This window comes from Carassius carassius, chromosome 44, assembly GCF_963082965.1.
Source record: "Carassius carassius chromosome 44, fCarCar2.1, whole genome shotgun sequence".
NCBI classification, from domain to species: domain Eukaryota; kingdom Metazoa; phylum Chordata; class Actinopteri; order Cypriniformes; family Cyprinidae; genus Carassius; species Carassius carassius.
In genome coordinates, this window is record NC_081798.1 from 16,674,118 (window position 1) to 16,694,021 (window position 19,904).

Consider the following 19,904-nt stretch of genomic DNA (forward strand, 5'->3'; position numbering starts at 1 on the left):
AAAATAATAATAATTAATAATAATAATATAAAAATTACTAAATAAAAACAGTATAAACAATATTTACCTTGTATCATTCCACTGTAAAATAAAAAACAGTGCATTAAAAAACTATAATATTATTTTTCACATTATTTCTTCATTTCAAAATGTTAAAACATCAAAATTTTATTTTGATGAATAATGACAGGGAAAATATTAATATTTAACTGCGAAATATTATTAAAATTTATAATAACTTTTGTATTTGAATTGTCAAATGATTAATCGCGATTTATCGCATCCAAAATAAAAATTTGTTCCCATAATATGTGTGTGTACTGTTTTTATTTTTAGTTAATTTATTTTAATATGTGTTTATTTTTTATAATATATCAAATATAATTGGAATATAATTTTATTTATTCCTGTGATCCAAAGATGATTTTTCAGCATCATTACTCCAGTCTTCAATGTCACGATCCTTTAGAAATCATTCTAATAGGCTGATTTGCTGCTCAATAATTGATTTTAAACATTCCTTACTACACATTCAAAAGAACAGCATTTGAAAGAAAAAATTTTTTTTGTAACATTCTAAATATCTTTACTGTCACTTTTGAACAATTTAATGCAGTCTTGCTCAATAAAACTATTTCTTTATAGAAAAATCTAACTGACTACAAATTATTTACCCGGTGCTGTACAACATAAAAAGTAGAATGAGCATGTGTTGGGCTGCTTACCTCAGTGAGGTGAGGGTTAGGGTTGAACCCACATTGGTTGCACACCATGGAGCGGCACTGTGTGCATGTATTGTAGTTTGGCTGGCCGTCTGTGGTGCCCGTCAGATCTGCGGTCTTGCACACCGGACAGAGCTTGCTGCTGGGCATGGGTGCGATCTGGGGCAAAGAATAAGGCGAGGTGGGAGCGCTGCTTCCGGGCGAGGTGGGGTGTCCACCTTTCTTGCTCCCCACGTCCACCTGGAGGTTCTTCCGTGCAGCTTGACCCTGACCAGGTCCCTGAGGCTGCGTCGGTGCTCCGGGGCCGGGTCCTGCCCCCGGTGGACCCCCAGGTTTGGGTCCCATGCTCGGGTCTGTATGAATAGTTTTGCCTTGGATACTGTGGGAGGAAAAAAAGACATCAGTGTTTGAATTAAAGCAGGGGTGGTGTGGCATATGTTTGAAATCACTGATAGCTGAACACTTTGTTGAATCCATCTGCCCAGAGGATTCACAGGAGGAGATTTAAAGAGCTTTGTGCCACAGCTTCCTGAGTGGTTTGAATGAAAATAGAAAGATAAATCAATGCAATGGGGCAAATTCTGGGGGTGGAAAAAGACAGACTGACAAAGACTTTTAATGCTTCTCCAAAAGAATCTGGAAATGTTATCTATATGGTGATGGGGGTTTCCTCTTCAGCTAAGCATATTTAATTGTCTTAAATGGTCATTCTTGAACTTTGACACAGAACAGATGCTGCTTAGTGGCAAAGTGACAAAACTATGGCTATTATAAATAGAGCGGCTATTAATAAAATAAACTGTTTATTATCTTAAATAATTATCATTAGTGGTGCTAAGGAAACCATTGCTACTATTGCTGTTACTTATGGTTAGAAACTTTCAAAGCAACTAACCCTTAATAATAACAATAAAAAACAATTATTCTCTGAGTATTTATTATTATTATTATTACAATAACATAATAATTTGTATAATAATAATAATAATAATAATAATAATAATAAATCATGTTATGTTTTAGTTATTGTTATTAATACAATACAGTTTTGTATATTACTGTTATAATAATAATAATAATTATAAACCATGTTATGTGTTTACAGTATATTGTTATTAATATAAAGCCATTTTGTAGAGTAGATCATAATAATAATAATAAAACTTTATTAGTAGTAGTATTTATTATTATTATTAATATTGCAATAATATAACAATAATTTGTATTATAATTTGTTATTATAATAAAATGCTAAAATATAATATATAATAAGTGTATTGTTTTAAAACAGTTTATGTTAATATCTGTCAAATCTTTTAAAATATCAGATAACAGACAGAAACAAAAAGTTCTGTGCTCTGTGCATAAGGAAAAGTTTTGGTATGATTCAGAAAAAGTAAAATAGTTTTATGACCGGATGCAGAAATTGACCATGAAGGAGATCTCACAGGTGACTGAATACATAAAAAAAAAAAAATGTACTCCTTTCAAAGGAAGCATTTTAATGAAACTGCCATTTACTGCAAACACAAACACGCTTTCCTCCACAAGAATCTCAAAAATCTGCCACTGACAATTTATAACATCGTTGTCATACTACATCATGCTAAGTTTTATTTTGAACCCAGTACACACAAGAGCTGTGACTATATTTAAGCATTTAATCAATATGCTCTAATGAGATATTTATTGTTGTTTCACTCAAAAGAACGGTCAATGGCGCATTTCAAACCATGATCAAAAAACATTATGCAATCCCAGAGCTGACACGACTGAATCTCATCCAAATGCCTTTATAAGACAATATAATTACCCAAGCAAGAGATGCTCAGTGTGTGTCCTGTAAAATGAAATGCTTTAATATAAATGTAGTCATGGAGTCTGTCATAAAGAAACTTTGAAACTTTCATAAAGAAATTGCATAACTGTTTTAGTCTACCAGTATGTTGTTTTACTTGGCAATGTGTTTAGTTCGAGCTTACTAAACAATACTGACATTTTAATTGTCACTTTTACAAAAATATAGTGCCCAAAACTAATGTTGTGCCATATTATTAAAAATAACGTTCTTACATTTAGTTAGTTGCCTTATTAATTACTCACCCTCATGTTGTTCCAAACCCAAAAGACCTTTGTTCATCTTCAGAACACAAATGAAGATATTTTTGATGAAATCCGAGAGCTGTCTGTCCCAACTGACACTTTCAAGGCCCAGAAATGTAGTAAAGACATCATTAAAATAGTCCATGTGACATCAGTGGTTCAACCTTAAATTTATAAAGCTACAAGAATATTTTTGTGAGCAAATAAATAAAAATTAACAACTTTATTCAACAATATCTTCTCAACATTACGGTTGAACAGATGATGTCACATGGACTATTTTAACAATGTTCTTACTACATTTCTGGTCTTTGAATGTGTCAGCTGTGTTGGTGTCTATGGAGGATCAGAAAGCTCTCGGATTTCATCAAAAATATCTTAATTTGTGTTCAGAAGATAAACTTACTGGGTCTTACTGGTTTTGAACAACATGAGGGTGACTAATTATATGAGGGCGTGACGTGTAATGTACGAGTCGAAAACGTTAGGCACGTTATACTTTCACTAAAGCAAGCGAGCGATCTCGGCGTCAGCGCGGAAAGTGAGGAACAAACTGATCTCTGCTTCATTACCGTTTGCACATATTTTTTCATTGCGAACGTTGATCTTCCTTCAAAACAGCCGTTAAAAGAGTCGCGCGTTATCGCGCGTCATCACTTCGACACGGCATTAGAGCTGGCTTTTGTTCACACAGCGCTCGTCCCGGGTTGAATCCGGCAATGTTACTAGGTCCTCGACCCGGGTTCAATGCCGGAATCAATCCCAGGACGTGGTTGCTTTCACACAGAAGGCGACCCGGCAGTGTTCCGGCAATATGCCGGGTCCGACGTGCAGTGTGAAAGGGGCTTATGACAGAATAAAAATTTAGAGGTGAATAAATCTTTAAATAGTTAACTACACTACAAGCTACAACTTACAAATAGTCGACAATTAACTTATATTTTAGACATATTTAATATAATATATATATATATATATATATATATATATATATATATATATATATATATATATATATATATATATATATATATATTTTTTTTTTTTTTTTTTTTTTTTTTTTTATCAGAATGATGAATGAATAAACAAATCTTTATTAACAGCATTAAACCTAAACCAATAAACTTGGATATAAAGATATTAAATAAAATTAATAAAACTCAGACTTAAATCATGAATCACTGAATCATATATTTGTATCTTAAAAATTACTACATCGACAGAGGAACATTCTAGCAGCGCATGTTTACTGCATCATCTTTTTCAGCTGCAACTGTTTCTTTTAAACAAAACTAGAACACAATCGACATCAACTACATTTTACGGATCCCATGTTTGTTTCCTTTTTGCTTTCTCACTTATGTTTTCCTTTTCAATTAAGCCTCAATGCTGAATTTACAGCTGCCTGCTTTCTAGCTTTCACTTAAGCTTCTGTCAAACCCTTTCTTGGCCTCTTTTTCTCTTTCTTTTTAAGTCCCCAAGTTGCCTATTAAGGCATGAGGAGGTTTGTGCAGACTTTCTGTTACTCTGAGGTCGTTTATCACGTCAACAGCAGTAATGATTTTCTCTTCTTCTTTCTTCCACAGGCTGGTGCTGGGATTAGTGAGCAATTAGAACGGACTCTAGGCTTTCTCTATGGTCATAACAAAGTCTCCAGAGAGCCAACAAACACAAGTGCAGTGGTACACACAGAGAGTCTCAAATGCACACGCAAGACACTTCAAAAGCTTACACTTTCTCTGTCAGATTCTGAGGAGAAAGGAAAAAAGTGTGTGAGAACTAAAATAGCAGGTTTCACAGTAACAAGGAGTCAGGCTGAGACTTGCTTATGTGTATGTGTGTATGTGTGTGTGCGGAGCTGCGCTTGGCTCGCTCTGTTGTCTGTCCAGGAATATTTCCAGCACCTGGTCCCTCATTATATGCGGCCCTAAAACTTCAAGTGAAACTTCAGAGCCTTTCTTGTGCCGCTTCATCTAAAGCCATTACCAAGGTCTGAATCAACTGAGATGCGCCAAAGCGGGAGAAAAGTTCATTATTTCAGTGTCAGCTTTGTATTCTGCAAAGAAATTTAATCTCAGTCCAACTACGGCTCCAAAGCTCCTTCCCAACATTCAATTTACACACTATATTGACTTTGCAACAGTTCAGCTCAGGTGGAAAGGCTTACAGGTAGGCTTACTATCTATTGGCACAATATAATCTTTCAGCATATTTAAAGGTAAAGTGCATCATTTTTTCTCTATTAAATGGCTTTCTCCTACCTCAGGTCAATGTGTAGTGAAATATAAGTCGGCCAACTGTTGGCATGCAAGACTAAAAAGCAAATCTTGAGTTTTTTGTTCTAAGAAAAAATTACTAAGAAATATTTGAGTTCAAATATAGATTCCTGAAAACAAAACAAGGGTTTCCACCATACATTTTTGGGAGACAAGTAGATTATGTTTACTGTGGACATGCAAAAAGACTAATAAGCTGTTATTACTATTTCTATTTTGTTCTAATTGAATAAGATATATTTGAGTTCAAATCGAGGTTTCTGAAAATAATAAAATAATAATAATAATAAATAAATAAAATAATGATTTTGTTAAAATGATGAAGACTTCAGCTGAAGTCTTTTTAATCTCACTGACGTCTGGAAGAATCACTGACATAGTAGTTTTAAATAAGATACAACATATACAAATGCATTAGGATATATTCTCTGTGGCAGAAATAAACTCACTGACAGACTTCAAATAATTTAAATCATACGCTTGATCATTTTCTGCTGAGGGCATTTCATTATATCTATATATTTATTCAAATAAGAAAAGTTATGCATCCTCTACACTCTGATGTATTTGCTAATATTAATATGCATTGAGTTGATCTTAACTGAAACCCTGAGGCCAAGTCTGAACAGAGAAAGCTATACACTACCAAATACGTTCATTCAATATAAAGTGAATTAAACAGTGAGCCAAACAGCTAGAGGCTAAATGCACTTAATGCTAAACCAAGCTAACTGTATTTTCCATAGTCAAAAATCAGATTCAGGACAGTTACACAACTACATAACCTTCTAAACTATAATAATATTTCAAAATATTACAGTTTTTACTGTATTTCTGATGAAATAGACCCCATAGCACACTATATAAACAGGGATAAAGTCTATAATACTGTTTGCTAATAAACCCTTGATACATGTCTATCACTAATAGTTTACAAATATAAACTTTGAATGTTAGTGAGCAAAACAAGCAGGGACATGGTTACTGACAGAGTGACTTGATACACCATAACTTGTGCTAAATCAGAGTTATTGTGTCTGCTAAGATTGATAGTCTCATTAACTGAACCATGTACTCCTTATCATTATCTAGCGCTCAGGTAATTATTCCCGAATGCAGAAATCTTAATGGAGCACTGATTAGTAATTTCTATACTCTGTGTCTCAATGCAGGTAATCATTGTACTTTCTGTTCATTATATTCAAAATGCATGGCAAATGTATATATTTAGACATTTTTCACTCAGACTAACTATTTTTCTAGATCTTAACAATGCTGTTGCTGAACGGTTACAGAGAAAGTGTTTTCTATATGAATATATTTTATAATGTAATGTATTCATGTGATGCAAATCATTTTTTAGCACTATTACTCCAGTGTCACAGGATCCTTTAGAAATCAGTCTGATATGCTATCTAATATTTCTTTCATTATTTATTTATCATCAAATCTATATGCAGTATTACAATATTTTAATCCTAGCACTCTAAATACAATGCTAAATTGGGCACAGTCGCATGTGCAAAGGGCTTAAAGTGTTTCCCGGACAGAAGTGAGCATTTACTTTGATGCTGGGCTAACAGCAGCCTTAGACAGCCATGTCTGCTGGATCAGATTAATTTGGATCTGTAGTGCTGAGCAGTCCCCGTCACTCCTCTCTCTACTGCACAGAGCCTGTGTTAACACCTCTGATGAGTCACAGAGTGACAGAAGGAGAGTACAAAACCAGTGGGTGTCAGCTCCACATGAGAAGAACAGGCATGGGTGAAGACTGACTAACTGAATTCATGTCTCCTCTCGCTCTAGAAACAGTCTTGTGAGGAATACTGCACTATATACTATAACTATATACTTCTTTGTAGAGTGAGTCCTATACTGTGTGGTGTTAAAGGAAAGCAAGCATACAAGTTAAGCTGAAATTGGAACCTGGATCTGTGGCATAATGTTGATTACCACACAATTATATTCCATTTGTCCCTTCTTTTCTTTTAAAAAGGCACAAATCTGGGTTATAGTGAGGCACTTACAATGGAACCTAATGTAATATCAAAACCCACTTACTAACCATTTCTGTCTAAAGTTATCTAATTTGACAACTTGCCATGATAATTCAACTACATGAACCCAAACTGCCCTAAATGACTATAAAATTGATGATTTAAACATTTTATTTGTGTGTCTATATGTGTAACCAACATTATGTAAAAAATTAATATATTTGAAATACATTTATTTCATACTAAGTATAGTAATCTATTAACATATACTGACATGTGGCTTACTGACATAAAAATTATAATTCAACTTAATTTGGAGTACTACTGTACTTGTGCACAATAAACATTTCTTAATATTAATCCTAAAATGTGTTTTAATGTCATTATTGGTGAGGACTGTATGATCTTTGATTAATATCTGTCTTTAAATGCAAGATATTTAAGGTGTATGTAAAGTATACTTGCAATAGTTCTACTTTAGCACAATCAAATATACTTCCACACAATTAAAATGCATTTAGTACAAAATTAGTTGTTCCAAATTTAGCAAACTTTTAAGTATACCAGTTTAGTATACTAAAAATACAATTGCAGGGTATTTTTATTAAGTACATAAATACTTAAATGAATTTGTAGTATAATTGTAAATAAATGTAATTTAAGTATATTTTAATTAGAGCTGTCAAACGATTAATCGCTATTAATCACATCCAAAATAAATGTTTTTGCTTACAGTACATAATATATATTAGTGTATACTCTGTTTATTTATTATGTATATATAAATACACACACATACAGTATATATACTGAAAATATTTCCATGTATATATTTATATTAATATAATGTTGTGGCAAGTGGGGCGGGGCCGAGGGACGTGGGAACAAGGAGTGAGGCCGGCAATGATTGGGCAAATCAGTGGCACCTGCGGCCCACCGCCGGTCTCGAGTCCCACGTAGGAGATGGAAGGATATAAAACTGGAGCGACGACAGTGAAGGACGAGAGAGGACCAGGCCTGGGCTTTTAGTTGTGTTTTGGTTTTTATTTGAGCGCACCAGTCGTCCGTGAGGGGCTGGTGCGCTGTTTTGTGTTTATTTTTGTAATTAATAAAATGTTATTTGATTGTCCGCCGGTTCCCGCCTCCTTCTTCCGAATGAATATGAAGGTTTAATGCATTACAAATGTATATTACATATAAATATTTTAAATGTTTCTTAAAGATATACATGCGTGTATATTTATATATAGGCCTATAAGATTAATACACACATATATTATGTAAACAAAAACGTTTATTTTGGATGTGATTAATCACGATTAATCGTTTGACAGTACTAAGTTTTATATATGTATTTTTCACTAGGGACAACAACTGAGATTAACTTGTACTGAATCAGGAATACTCCTTAAAGTGCCTTCGAACTGAACTGCTATATAGTGTACTATACTCTAGCATTAAGCACTATGTTATAGTGTGGAGTCCTGTATGCCTATACTGTACTGTTCTGTGACACAGAACACTATTACTACTATAAAGACTTGCAATGAAGATGTCGTGCTGGAACAGTAAGGTCTGGAGGCCAGGGGAACAATGAACAACTAAAGATTAAGTGTCATATGATGAAAGAGGTCTAAAACTGGAAGATTTGGCGTTAACCTTTTTAAAATTGGCCTTTCGACATGTGGGCCGGGGTGCATGGCTATATTCTATCTGTGTTTCCTTCCAAGGCTTATTAAATGGAATGGTTTAAAGACAATGAGGGGGAGTGTAAAGAAAACGCTAAAAGAATGCCACAGGCTCACGGAGAACATTTATTAGATTTCTTTGTCATTACAATTTAGGGCCCTTTTATGAGGGTGATGTTTGGTGGCTAAGACAGCGATGTTGCGATTCCATCTGCTGGGAAATAAAGCACCGGATACTCTTCTGTCTCTCCATCCATCTCCCTCATCCCTCCTGTCTTTCTCTTCATCCATGTTTCACCAATAGCACAAACAACAACTACACACTTCCCTGGAAAGTCCATAGAAACACACTAATAGCTTCTGGATCCTCATTTTGGCCGTCAGTCAAAAGAACACATTCTGAGTTTGTGCCATGAATATTCTCAAACATGTTGATTCTGAAACTTCTTTCAGGCTGTCGCTTTCACATGCGTCCCCATGTGACTGGATTCAATTAATAATTTATATAATATTATTATAAATGAATAATTAATCATGAATAATACATAATTCAACTTTACCATTCTTATTTTAAAGCTCAAATACAATAATATGAAAACTCAAGACTGCTTTTCGGTGCTGGGAAAGCTTTAAAACTATAGATCTTTAAAATTTTAAGTTACTGAATTGAAAACTAGTTCAAACAGTGAAACTATTCTTTAGAATTAGTAGTTAAAGGGTTAGTTCACCCAAAAATTAAAATTAGTTAATTTTTCTACACACCCTCTAGGCATTCTAGGTGTGAAAGACTTTCTTCTTTCAGACGAATCCTTTCGGAGTTATATAAAAAATTGTTTGTGCTCTTCCAAGCATTAGAATGGCAGTTGGCGGGTGATTTTTTTCAACAGTCCAAAAGTAGTCAAATAAAGCACATCCATCCATAATAAAATGTTCTTCAGACTGCTCTGGGGGTGAATAAAGGCCTCCTGTAGCGAATCGATGTGTTTTTGTAAAAATATACTGTATATATATATATTGATAAAATGTTTAAAATATTATAAACACTTTGTTCTCATGTCCGCTAACTGTCATACATGGAAGCCACTCCGGGTGGATAACGTAGGACAGATGTGTCAAAGTTTGCTTACTTTAGCAAAATAAAGTTAGTCTTCTCTTGGATTATATCAAAATCCTCCTACATTTTTCTTTACAAATCCTTGTTTTGTATTTTTAATTTGTGAGCGGTGTTTAGTTTTGCTCTCCCCTCCGCGCTTTCTCATGGGTCACTAATCACTGGCGCTGACGCTATGCATACCTTCTACGTCATCCACACGGAATGGCTTCCACCTACGTCAGTCAGCGGAAGTGAGAAAAAGATGTTTGTAACATTTAAAATATGGATATTTATATAGATTCGTCTGAAAGAAGAAAGTCAAATAGGGCTACATCTGCTTTGAGGGTGAGTAAAACATGGGATAATTTAAATTTTTGGATTAACCCTTTAACTTCACTAAAGCTTAAAAATAGCTAATTATACTGAAGCTATGTAAGGGGGCTATTTCTTTTCACTTATCTTCTCATGAAATTATAATAGTTTAGTGAAAAATAGCAACATAGAAATAGAAAAAAAATCATGAATAACACAAAAATATTCATCAGCACAACATTAATAATAATAAGAAATATTTATTGAGTAGCAAATCAGCATATTAGAATGTTCTTTTGAAAAATCCCTTTCATCTTAAAATATATTTTAATAAAAAAACTGTTATTTTAAATTCCATTAATATTTCACAATATAAAATATTATTATTATTATTATTATTATTATTATTATCATTATAGCAATCCTAAACTTTTGAATGATGAATCCAAAGCTTAACAGTGCTATTTAACAATATTAGACATTTATTTCGTTACAAACAAAAAACTAAAAAACAATGTTGCACAGGGAGTTCCAGGAACACGACTGACTAACTCAAATGAATCATCTTTTGAACCAATTAATTAAAATGAACCAACCAAATTAAATGACTCACTACAATGAATTAAGCCAGAAACCCCAGGTGATTCAATCAAACTTTTGATTGGCAGCTTGTTACTAGAAATGTACATTATTTTACAAAAAAAATACTTTGACATTACTAAATAAGTACTGTTACCACTTCTAGTACAGTAAGTTACTCCCCAACCGCAATGTTGTGAAATGATTTTAAAGATATGCTTCAGCAAACATCAAACTTTGACAGCAGTTTTAAAAGATTTTGGAGTGAAAGAAACCCATGAGAAGATAATAGCACAAGATCTTGCCTCATCTGTAGGCGTCTCACGCACTTTACCAGTGAATGATGAAGTGCCTTGATATGGTACATAAGACATAACACCACTCTGTCAAACAAATGGGAGATGCAGCCATTTCCCACGCCATGCGTGTGTACGACGGGATGACATTACACAGAAAAATCTGTACAAAAGTTCAGTACATCAATAAAAACATGAGACGTACACAAGTAGAAAAGAAGAGTCTCAGAATGGCCCATGAGAAAAACAAATGTTTCCCCTGCCCTGGTTGTAATATCCTCCATGGGTTTGTTTTTCCCTCAAACACTCACGCAAGGCTACGACTGCAACTGCACGCCCAGTTCAGGAGCTTTAATGATGCCGGTCAGACACAGACAGACAGCCAGTACGTGCAGCAGTAACATAACTGCTGTACAAATGCATCCGTGCATTTCACACGTCCAAGCAGATTCAACTTTAGCTTATGAACAAACCAATCAGACCATAGAGAAATGCTGACATCAAGAATATTGTCTTACTGAGAGAGGCCTGACTATAAACAAGCTGACAGCTAGGTCACCCACCTGCAACAAATACATTTCATTTGCATCATTGAATTGTAAATCAATGTTTCAGGTTGGTTACTCAGTGCATCTGCACTTCAGAACAATTGAGACAGCTGTGCTAGATTCAAAACAAGCTTAACTTCTAAGACAATGACGTCTAGCATATGATCTAATATAACAATGGTTCTCAACCAGTAGGTTGCAAGGGAAAACAACGCTAAAAGAAACAAATATAAAGCAACGAACCGTATAATTGTGAATTTTTAGGACTGACAATAAATAGGCTTATCAGCACTTACAATGAAAGAGAAAAAACTTCTCATATGTTTTGTTGTTGATGTCATAGGTTGTGTATTTAATCAAATTGCAGTATTTGGACACAAATTCAACTGTGCCTGTAGACGCAAGTCAGATTATAATATTATCAGATCTACAAGAGTGGTTCAACCAGTGGGTTGCAAGGGAAAACAAATAAAAATGCAACTAACCGTATAATTGTGCAACTTTTTTGAAAAATAAATAGGCTTATCGGCTTTTAAGATGGAAGACAAAACATTTTCCTCATGTTTTGTTGTTCACGTCAAAGGTTGTGCATCCAATTGAAATGTACATTATTTTGGCACCAATTTATCTGGTACTGTAGATGCGAGTCAAATTAAAGTATCCAATCGTCATTACTACACAATTATATAAGATTATCTCTGATTCTCAACCAATTGGTTGCATAGGGAATCTTTTTTTTATAATTGTTCATATTTAAAATTGGACAATAAATAGGCTTATTAGCTTTAACAATGGAAAAGAGAACATTTCCCATATGTTTAGTTGTTGATGTCAAAAGGTGGGCATCCAATCAAAACTTAAGGTCTATTGACACAAACTCTTCTGTTATTGTAGACAATAAAAAAATTACAGTGTTAGGACACAAATTCATCTGTTACTGTATCAGATAATATAATATTAATATCCAATCAATTCTCAGATCAACTAATGGGTTATGGGGGAATAATATAATGCAACTAACCATATGCATATTTAGGTCTGGAAAATTATACATTTTACAATGGAAGAGAAAAAGTTTCCCATATCATGGCCATCAAAGGTTGTGCATCTTATCAGCATTTACAGTATAATAATTCTAAAATAATTTTATAAAATCAAATCATAAAATTCTATTTATAGTATAATTGTGCTTCTCAACCAGTGGATTGCAGGGGAAAAAAACTATCAATGAATTGAACTATTGAACTATGAACTACTATGAACTATTTTTCAATGAAAGAAACACTTTCTAAATGTTTTGTTGCTGGTGTCAAAGGCTGTGCACAAGAGACATGACCAGCCCTCATCCAAAAAGCCTGATGAAAACTACACAATTTACAATATAACCCAGACAAAAATAAATGTCTGTACCAAGCATAATGTGCTTTGTGCTATGAATTATTGGCTCCCAAGAGCACCGAGCTATCGTAATTCAAGAGACTTTTTATACAATAAACAATTTTGCTACTGCTCTGGGTTGCCACTTCATGTCCAATGTAAAATCTGTGTGCTGATGCAAAACCACTGGAGAAACACTGCTACACAATATGAACCCAGACAGAGAAGAACAGCTAGCAAATTTGCTAACAGCAAAAGCTGCATCACAAAGTTTGAATTAATCTAAATCTTTCGAGTGCAAGGAAATTCACACATTATATTATTTAAAGAACGTAGAGGGAGATGATAGAGGGGTGGGGAGGAATAGAGAGAGAGGTAGTGAAAGATGTTCACTTGCACGTGTAACAGATGAGTCACATGGATGCTCGTCAAAATTTTATCAATTATTAATGCTATAACAATTTATCATGTTTGCACTCTCGGATCCCTCAAGTGTCTTTTACAGGGAGATTTTAGTACCAGTGCATTTTGATATCAGCACTGTTAGGCTTGGCTGCCAAAGCAATGAATTTAACATCATGTGACTGTGGTCAGTGTTATTAAAACATCACACCTAACAAACTGAAGTTTATATGACTAAATAAGAGTATGACATGCATCAGATTATCTCAAAACATGCCTCGCTCTATAACTAACCAAATCAGACACCAGATTCCCATGTGCATTTAATATACCACTAAATATGATAATACATGTGCATTTGGTAATATTATCAATCATGCATTCAGATCATCAATATACTATGTCCATTAATGCTCTGAAACTAACATAGGTTGCTCGGTTCAGGACAGAGCAAGGCTAACAGTGCAGACTGTCTGTAATGAATAGAAAAATATACACTAAATAAGAGAAACATGCCAAAAAACATTCTCATATGGCTGCTTATATATATATGCATGCTCATATATAAATAGATCTATGCATCAAGTATGCCAGAGATCAAATAACCCCTTGAGTCCAGCATATGTTAGTTGATTTCTGATCGTATGCACATATAGAGGTTTTTAGCTGACAACTGGCTTAGTAGGTTTAGGTAATGCATACGACTGGGTGTAAACCATCGGGTATGAAGTGCAACTAAATGAAGGCGGTTAAAAACATAAATGATCGATTCTGAATATGGCTAAAAGTTACTAGTTGTTTTAAATTTAAAAGCACAATATTAGACCCCACAGACTCGTATCGTACAGCACAAAGCATTGCATTTAATTCACAGAAATAAAGACGCTTTAGAAGCGTTTAAAAATGACTCTTCATACCTGTTCATCGCCGGGCCGTGTCCGGCGCCCGTTCCCCCGGCAGGCGCTCCGTTGCTCGGCTTGAGGAGCTGTCCGCCGCCCGCTGGTGCTGAAATGGAAGCCGGGGCTCCAGCCGCGGGGATAGCGCCTCCCGGTTGCCCAGGCTGGCCCTCTCCTTCGAGGCTCGCTTCATTCCCCATAGTCCCTCTGCGTGAGACGGAGGAGAAAGACGAGATCTACTGACGAGCGTCTGATAGAGGTCTATTTAAAAAATAAAAAAAACTGGGAGAAAACTCAGCGCGGCTCCTCTTCCGCCATCATCACCTACAATCAAGCATCCTGAGCGGAGCGCGCGCGTGCGCCCGGCGGAAGGGCTCGACCGAGCACGCGCAGAACCGGGAGAGCGCGGGGGGTGGGGGGCGTGAACGCGCTTGTGTCCTAGATCTACAGAGTCCTGTAGAATCCAGCCTTGGAAAATGCATCGATTTCTGACGGATTTCTGACTCGAGTGTTATAAGAATAAGCATCTCTACATCGAATAAAGCCAAATACTGAATTATACTAAATTATAACATTATCTTTTAATATATATAAAATAAAATATTAAGTAATTAATAATTAATACCAAGTATTAATTATAGAGCAAGTTAAATGTGAGAGTTGAAAGAAATTAAATTACCTGAACGTTTTAATTTAATTGACAGTTATACATCATCCGAAAGCTGAATAAATAAGCTTTCCATTGACGTGCCATTGATGTGTGGTTTGTTAGGATCGGACAATATTTGTCCGAGATACAACTATTTGAAAATCTGGAATCTGATGGTGCAAAAAAATCTAAATACTGAGAAAGTCGCCTTTAAAGTTGTACAAATTAAGTTCTTAGCAAGTTTTAAGTTTTTATATATTTACAGTAGTAAATGTACAAAATATCTTCATTGAACATGGTTTTTACTTAATATCCTAATGATTTTTGGCAAAAAAGAAAAATCTATAATTTTGTCCTATACAATGTATTGTTGGCTATTGCTACAAATTTACCCGTGCAACTTATGACTGGTTTTGTTGTCCAGGGTCATACATATACATTAATTAATTAATTAATTAATTAATTAAATAATTAATTAATAAATAAAAATTAATATACAATACGAAATAAAACATTACATTAAATAATCTACATTGTCAAACAGGCAAATATGGGAGTAAATAAAATGTTTTAAGTCAAAAGTCACATTCAGCAATTTATTTGAAGTTTCAAAAGCATTGTTCAGTTCAATCTGAATGGCACACCCTCCTGGGCTGATGTAGACACTGTCATTGTCAAGGTTGCATCAGTCACCTCTGAACTAGTGCATCAGAAGCACTCATAATATTGTGTGATGTTAAAAAGCCTTTGAAGCAGAGAAAGTAAAAAATAAAATATATATTACCTACAGCTTTACTGCAAAAAGAGGCAACTGATTATTTGGCGTGATCCTGTGCAAAACAAGAATCCTGCTGTGAAAGAAAGAACATGCAAGCTCTGTGAATAAAGAAAGGCACCGCATTCTTTCAAAGTCACCAGACCTCTCTTCCAGATGGCGATATTGTCATTTCACACCCAAGCAGAGCTGCTCAAATCATCAGTCAGTTAAATCAATACTAATTTTGACTCCATCCCAAGCTGTTTCACCAGACACTAAGACTCTGGCACTAATAGATGGCTGCTATATTCTCTACAGCATAAATCTCATATTCACCTGAATGAGAAGAATAAAGGAAAATGAACTTGAGGAAAACACTAAGAGATCTGCTTGCATTGCAAACATATTGAACATACTTTGATGCTTTTTCCCTGAAGCTCTCCCACTCACAGACACTACCATTCAGAAGTGTGGGGTCAGTAATATTTTTTATATCAATAGCATAGATGCATTAAACTGAAAAGTAACAGTTTCAAATAAATGCTGTTATTATTGAATTCAGTATTTCTCAAAGAATCCTGAAAAAAATGCATCATGGATTGCGCACAAAATATTAATCAGCACAACTGTGCTTTACACCGATAATAAGAAAAAATCTTTCTTAAGCAGCAAATCGGCATATTACAATGATTTCTGAAGGATCATGTGACACTGAAGACTGGAGTACTGATTGTCATCACAGGAATAAATTATGTTTTAAAATATTTATTTGAATAGAAAATAGTTAATTTAAACTGTTAATTCATCATCAAATAAATGTGGCCTTGGTGAGCAGAAGAGACATCTTTTAAAAACATTTAGAACATTAGTGTAGATGGACTAGGGGTATCCACGTTGGTCAGAAGAGATTAAAGGTTCATGCAAGTTCTTCAAGGCAAGCCTAGTGTAAAACCTTGCATGTGGAGGTCAGGTCCTCAGATTGAAAGGGTCTTCTAAGAGAAAAACAGCAGACTACTGCCGAAGTTCGATACTAAGGGTTTTGTTCAAATCCCCAACACTATGTATAATTGCTCAAGGGCACCTAAGTCTCGGGCCGGTAATACCATGACTGAGGTGCCCTTGAGCAAGGCACCGAACCCCCAACTGCTCCCTGGGTGCCGCAGCATAAATGGCTGCCCACTGCTCCGGGTGTGTGTTCACTGCTGTATGTGTGTTCACTGCTGTGTGTGTGCACTTTGGATGGGTTAAATACAGAGCACGAATTCTGAGTATGGGTCACCATACATGGCTGTATGTCACGTCACCGTCACTATAATGGCAAGCACCACCAATTATAGCAGGTATAAGTGATTGTAAGCGCTTATTTGCTTAAAGGAATAGTACCCCCCAAAATGAAACTTTGCTGAAAATTATCAACGTTAGGCCATCCAAGATGTAGATAATTTAGTTTCTACATCAGAACAGATTTAGAGAAATTTACCATTCAATCACTTGCTCACCAATGGATTCTCTGCAGTGAATGGGTGCCGTCAGAATGAGAGTCTAAACAGCTGATAAGAACACAATCCACAACCCATCCAGTACTTCAAATAATGTCTTTATTCAAATAAAGGCTTTATTGTGGAGTATGGACTGGCAAGAAATTACGTTTAAAATTAAAATACCTTAATGATGGATTTCTTTCTTACAAACATACAGCTACAAGTGAGCAAATGCTAAATTTCTCCAAATCTGTTCCAGTGAAGACAAAAACTCATCTACATCTTGGATGGCATGTTGGTGAGTAAATGTTTTCATTTTTGGGTGAACTGTTCTTTTAACTTGTGTTATGCCTAATGCCTTGTATAGCGAAAGCCAGTACAGCCAACAATCCTGTCTGATCTGTGCTTGATAAAGTCATCCTCAGATCACATTAGAAGAGACTGAACTATTTACTTTAGCTTAAATGATCTGTAGGCAAAGTGAAAGTGCGTATCTGCAGAGTCTGTCCGCTCTGGCCTGTATCAGATTAACTCATTTTGAGGCCTAATTGAAACAGAGCTGACTGACTGGCACCGAGTTTTGGCATGGTGGCATACTCACTACAGCTGAGTCCTCTCGCATGCCACCTCCTGCTCACGCAGCTGGTCCACAATTATCTCTGTTTGCATGGGATCGAGACAAGCAAATACTGCACGGAAGCACATCGGCTCCAGAGCTATCAACTTAAGTTTGTAGCATCTGGTTTGGGCAATGTCATTGAGGTGAATTTTACTTTAAAAGTGCATGTTTAGATAGCATAAGGTTGTCAGAGGGAGGTTTGTAGAGTTACTACATCAGAGTCAAGCACATGGTCAACACTATTAAAAATAAAGGTTTCTTGTTGGCATTCACGACTGCATGAAAACATACAAAAGGTTCTTTAGATTATTGAAATGTTCTACAAACTAAGACAAAAAATGGTTCTTTTTGGAACTCCGAATGGTTCCTTTAATGGCATTGCTTCAAATGCCTCCCTTTTTTCGAAACTTTATTTTTAAAATTGTATTCTGCATAGGGTTCTGATTCTTCTAAATGTGATTGATGTGGTTAATCAATTCAGAAGTAATGACTGTGCTAGAGCTGTGACATATTCAACAATTTAGAGGAAGTTTTTACAGTCTAATGGCATCTTCTGAATCATAATCTTTGATGTAAACACCATTGTAACACTGATTCACAGTAATAATGAAGAACCGGCACCAAAAGAAATCAGACAAAGGTTCTTATCTGAATAAGCCTTCATAGAATGCATTTGTAGCTCAGCACCACTAGAAAGTTCTTCGTAGTGGATGATCAGTCTCGGATGCCCTCTGGTTCACTGGCAAGCCACCAATAACTCATTGTCAATGAAGTGGAAATGATTACACTGCACAAGGAAATGAAGAGAAAAACAAAAAAACTAATCTTTCAAAGCAGAATTGAACAGCATGGAGGACAAAACTCACCCTAAAAAAGTCTGAGCGTATAAAAACTGCAGAGTATAAAAGATGACTGTAAAGAGCCAAACATAGGTGACAATAAACTGAATACCGTAGGTACACATGAACTCAAAGAAAGAGCACACCACTTCAATGACGACCTCTAGTGGTCATAAATAGGAGTTGTCATCCATAACCAACGTCTGCAACCATATGCATCCTTTATAGACTCAGCAGGGAGACTTTTCTTACAGTATTTTCTTTTTTATTTATCTGTTTGTGTAAAGCCTTTCATATCTCAGTTAAACATCTGTCGCCTTCAGCTTGTTCAATATATTTTTTTTCTTCTTGACTCAAGCATTATCCATTTATGTGTCGCATCTTCTAAGACTGAATAATCATAATAGGCCTTAAAATAAATACAAAACTAAAAAACTAAATCTGCTGCATGATGAACATAAAGGTTTCCTCATATTTAACTTAAGTTTCCTCTATTTCCCAGCTGAGGAAGGATCTGTCAAATAGGGGGTGAACCAGGAAGAACCGAAGATCACTGAAATTACAAAATTGTTGTAATTAGTGCAATTAGTGTTCTGGATTCAAAATGGCAGGCAAATAAGCATTTCAATGGCTGCTGGCTTCTCCATGCTCCTCATTACGCAAGGACTACCCTAATAAACAAAACCATCTCATTATTCCTTTTGACTTTCATTCAGTCCAGACTTGCAGTCTTAAGCAACACTATGGCTGTCCTTCATCTAAAGTATTTATAAGACAAATAATCATTTAATTAGGCAAGGACAGTTTATCAACCCCATGTTCACTTAAAAATGGTAAATTCAACATTTTACCCTTTGGCTACTTAGCATGATGGTGTATGAATATACTGCATTATATGAATGACCCATTCAGTCTTGTTTATGAAAGAATTGCTATTATTTTCTTTAAAAACTGCAAACCTCATGTAAATTGAATATAGAATAGAATAGAACAGAACAGAACAGAATACAATACAATACAATAAAGCTTTCTGACGACAATAAATAATATAAATTATATTTCAGAACAAAAAATCATGGTAATCCAAGGCATTGATTAAGTAAATTATGAATTGGATTATTTATCATGTCTATTAAGTAAAAATAAATCCACAAACTGATGGGCTGCAGTTGAGAAATCATTCATAAGGGTCCATTTTGATTCACTGACAGCCAAGAACTAAATTTGGACCCCTTGTCCAAAGAGCCCCAGAACTATTTATATGCTTTAT

At 35.1% G+C, this 19,904-nt stretch overlaps 1 protein-coding gene across 2 annotated transcripts in view; it reads right to left on the minus strand.

The window, feature by feature from the left end:
* bsnb (bassoon (presynaptic cytomatrix protein) b) overlaps window positions 1-14,598 on the minus strand; it is a 97,066-nt gene extending 82,468 nt beyond the window's left edge. For both annotated transcript variants that reach the window (XM_059538311.1, XM_059538310.1), the window contains exons 1-2: window positions 14,311-14,598; window positions 726-1,101 (exon numbers count right to left, since the gene is read on the minus strand). In XM_059538311.1, the coding sequence (XP_059394294.1) occupies window positions 726-1,101; window positions 14,311-14,489 (555 nt within the window). In that variant the 5' untranslated portion in view covers window positions 14,490-14,598. The remainder of the gene's footprint in view (window positions 1-725; window positions 1,102-14,310) is intronic.
* Between the last annotated feature and the right edge of the window lie 5,306 nt (window positions 14,599-19,904).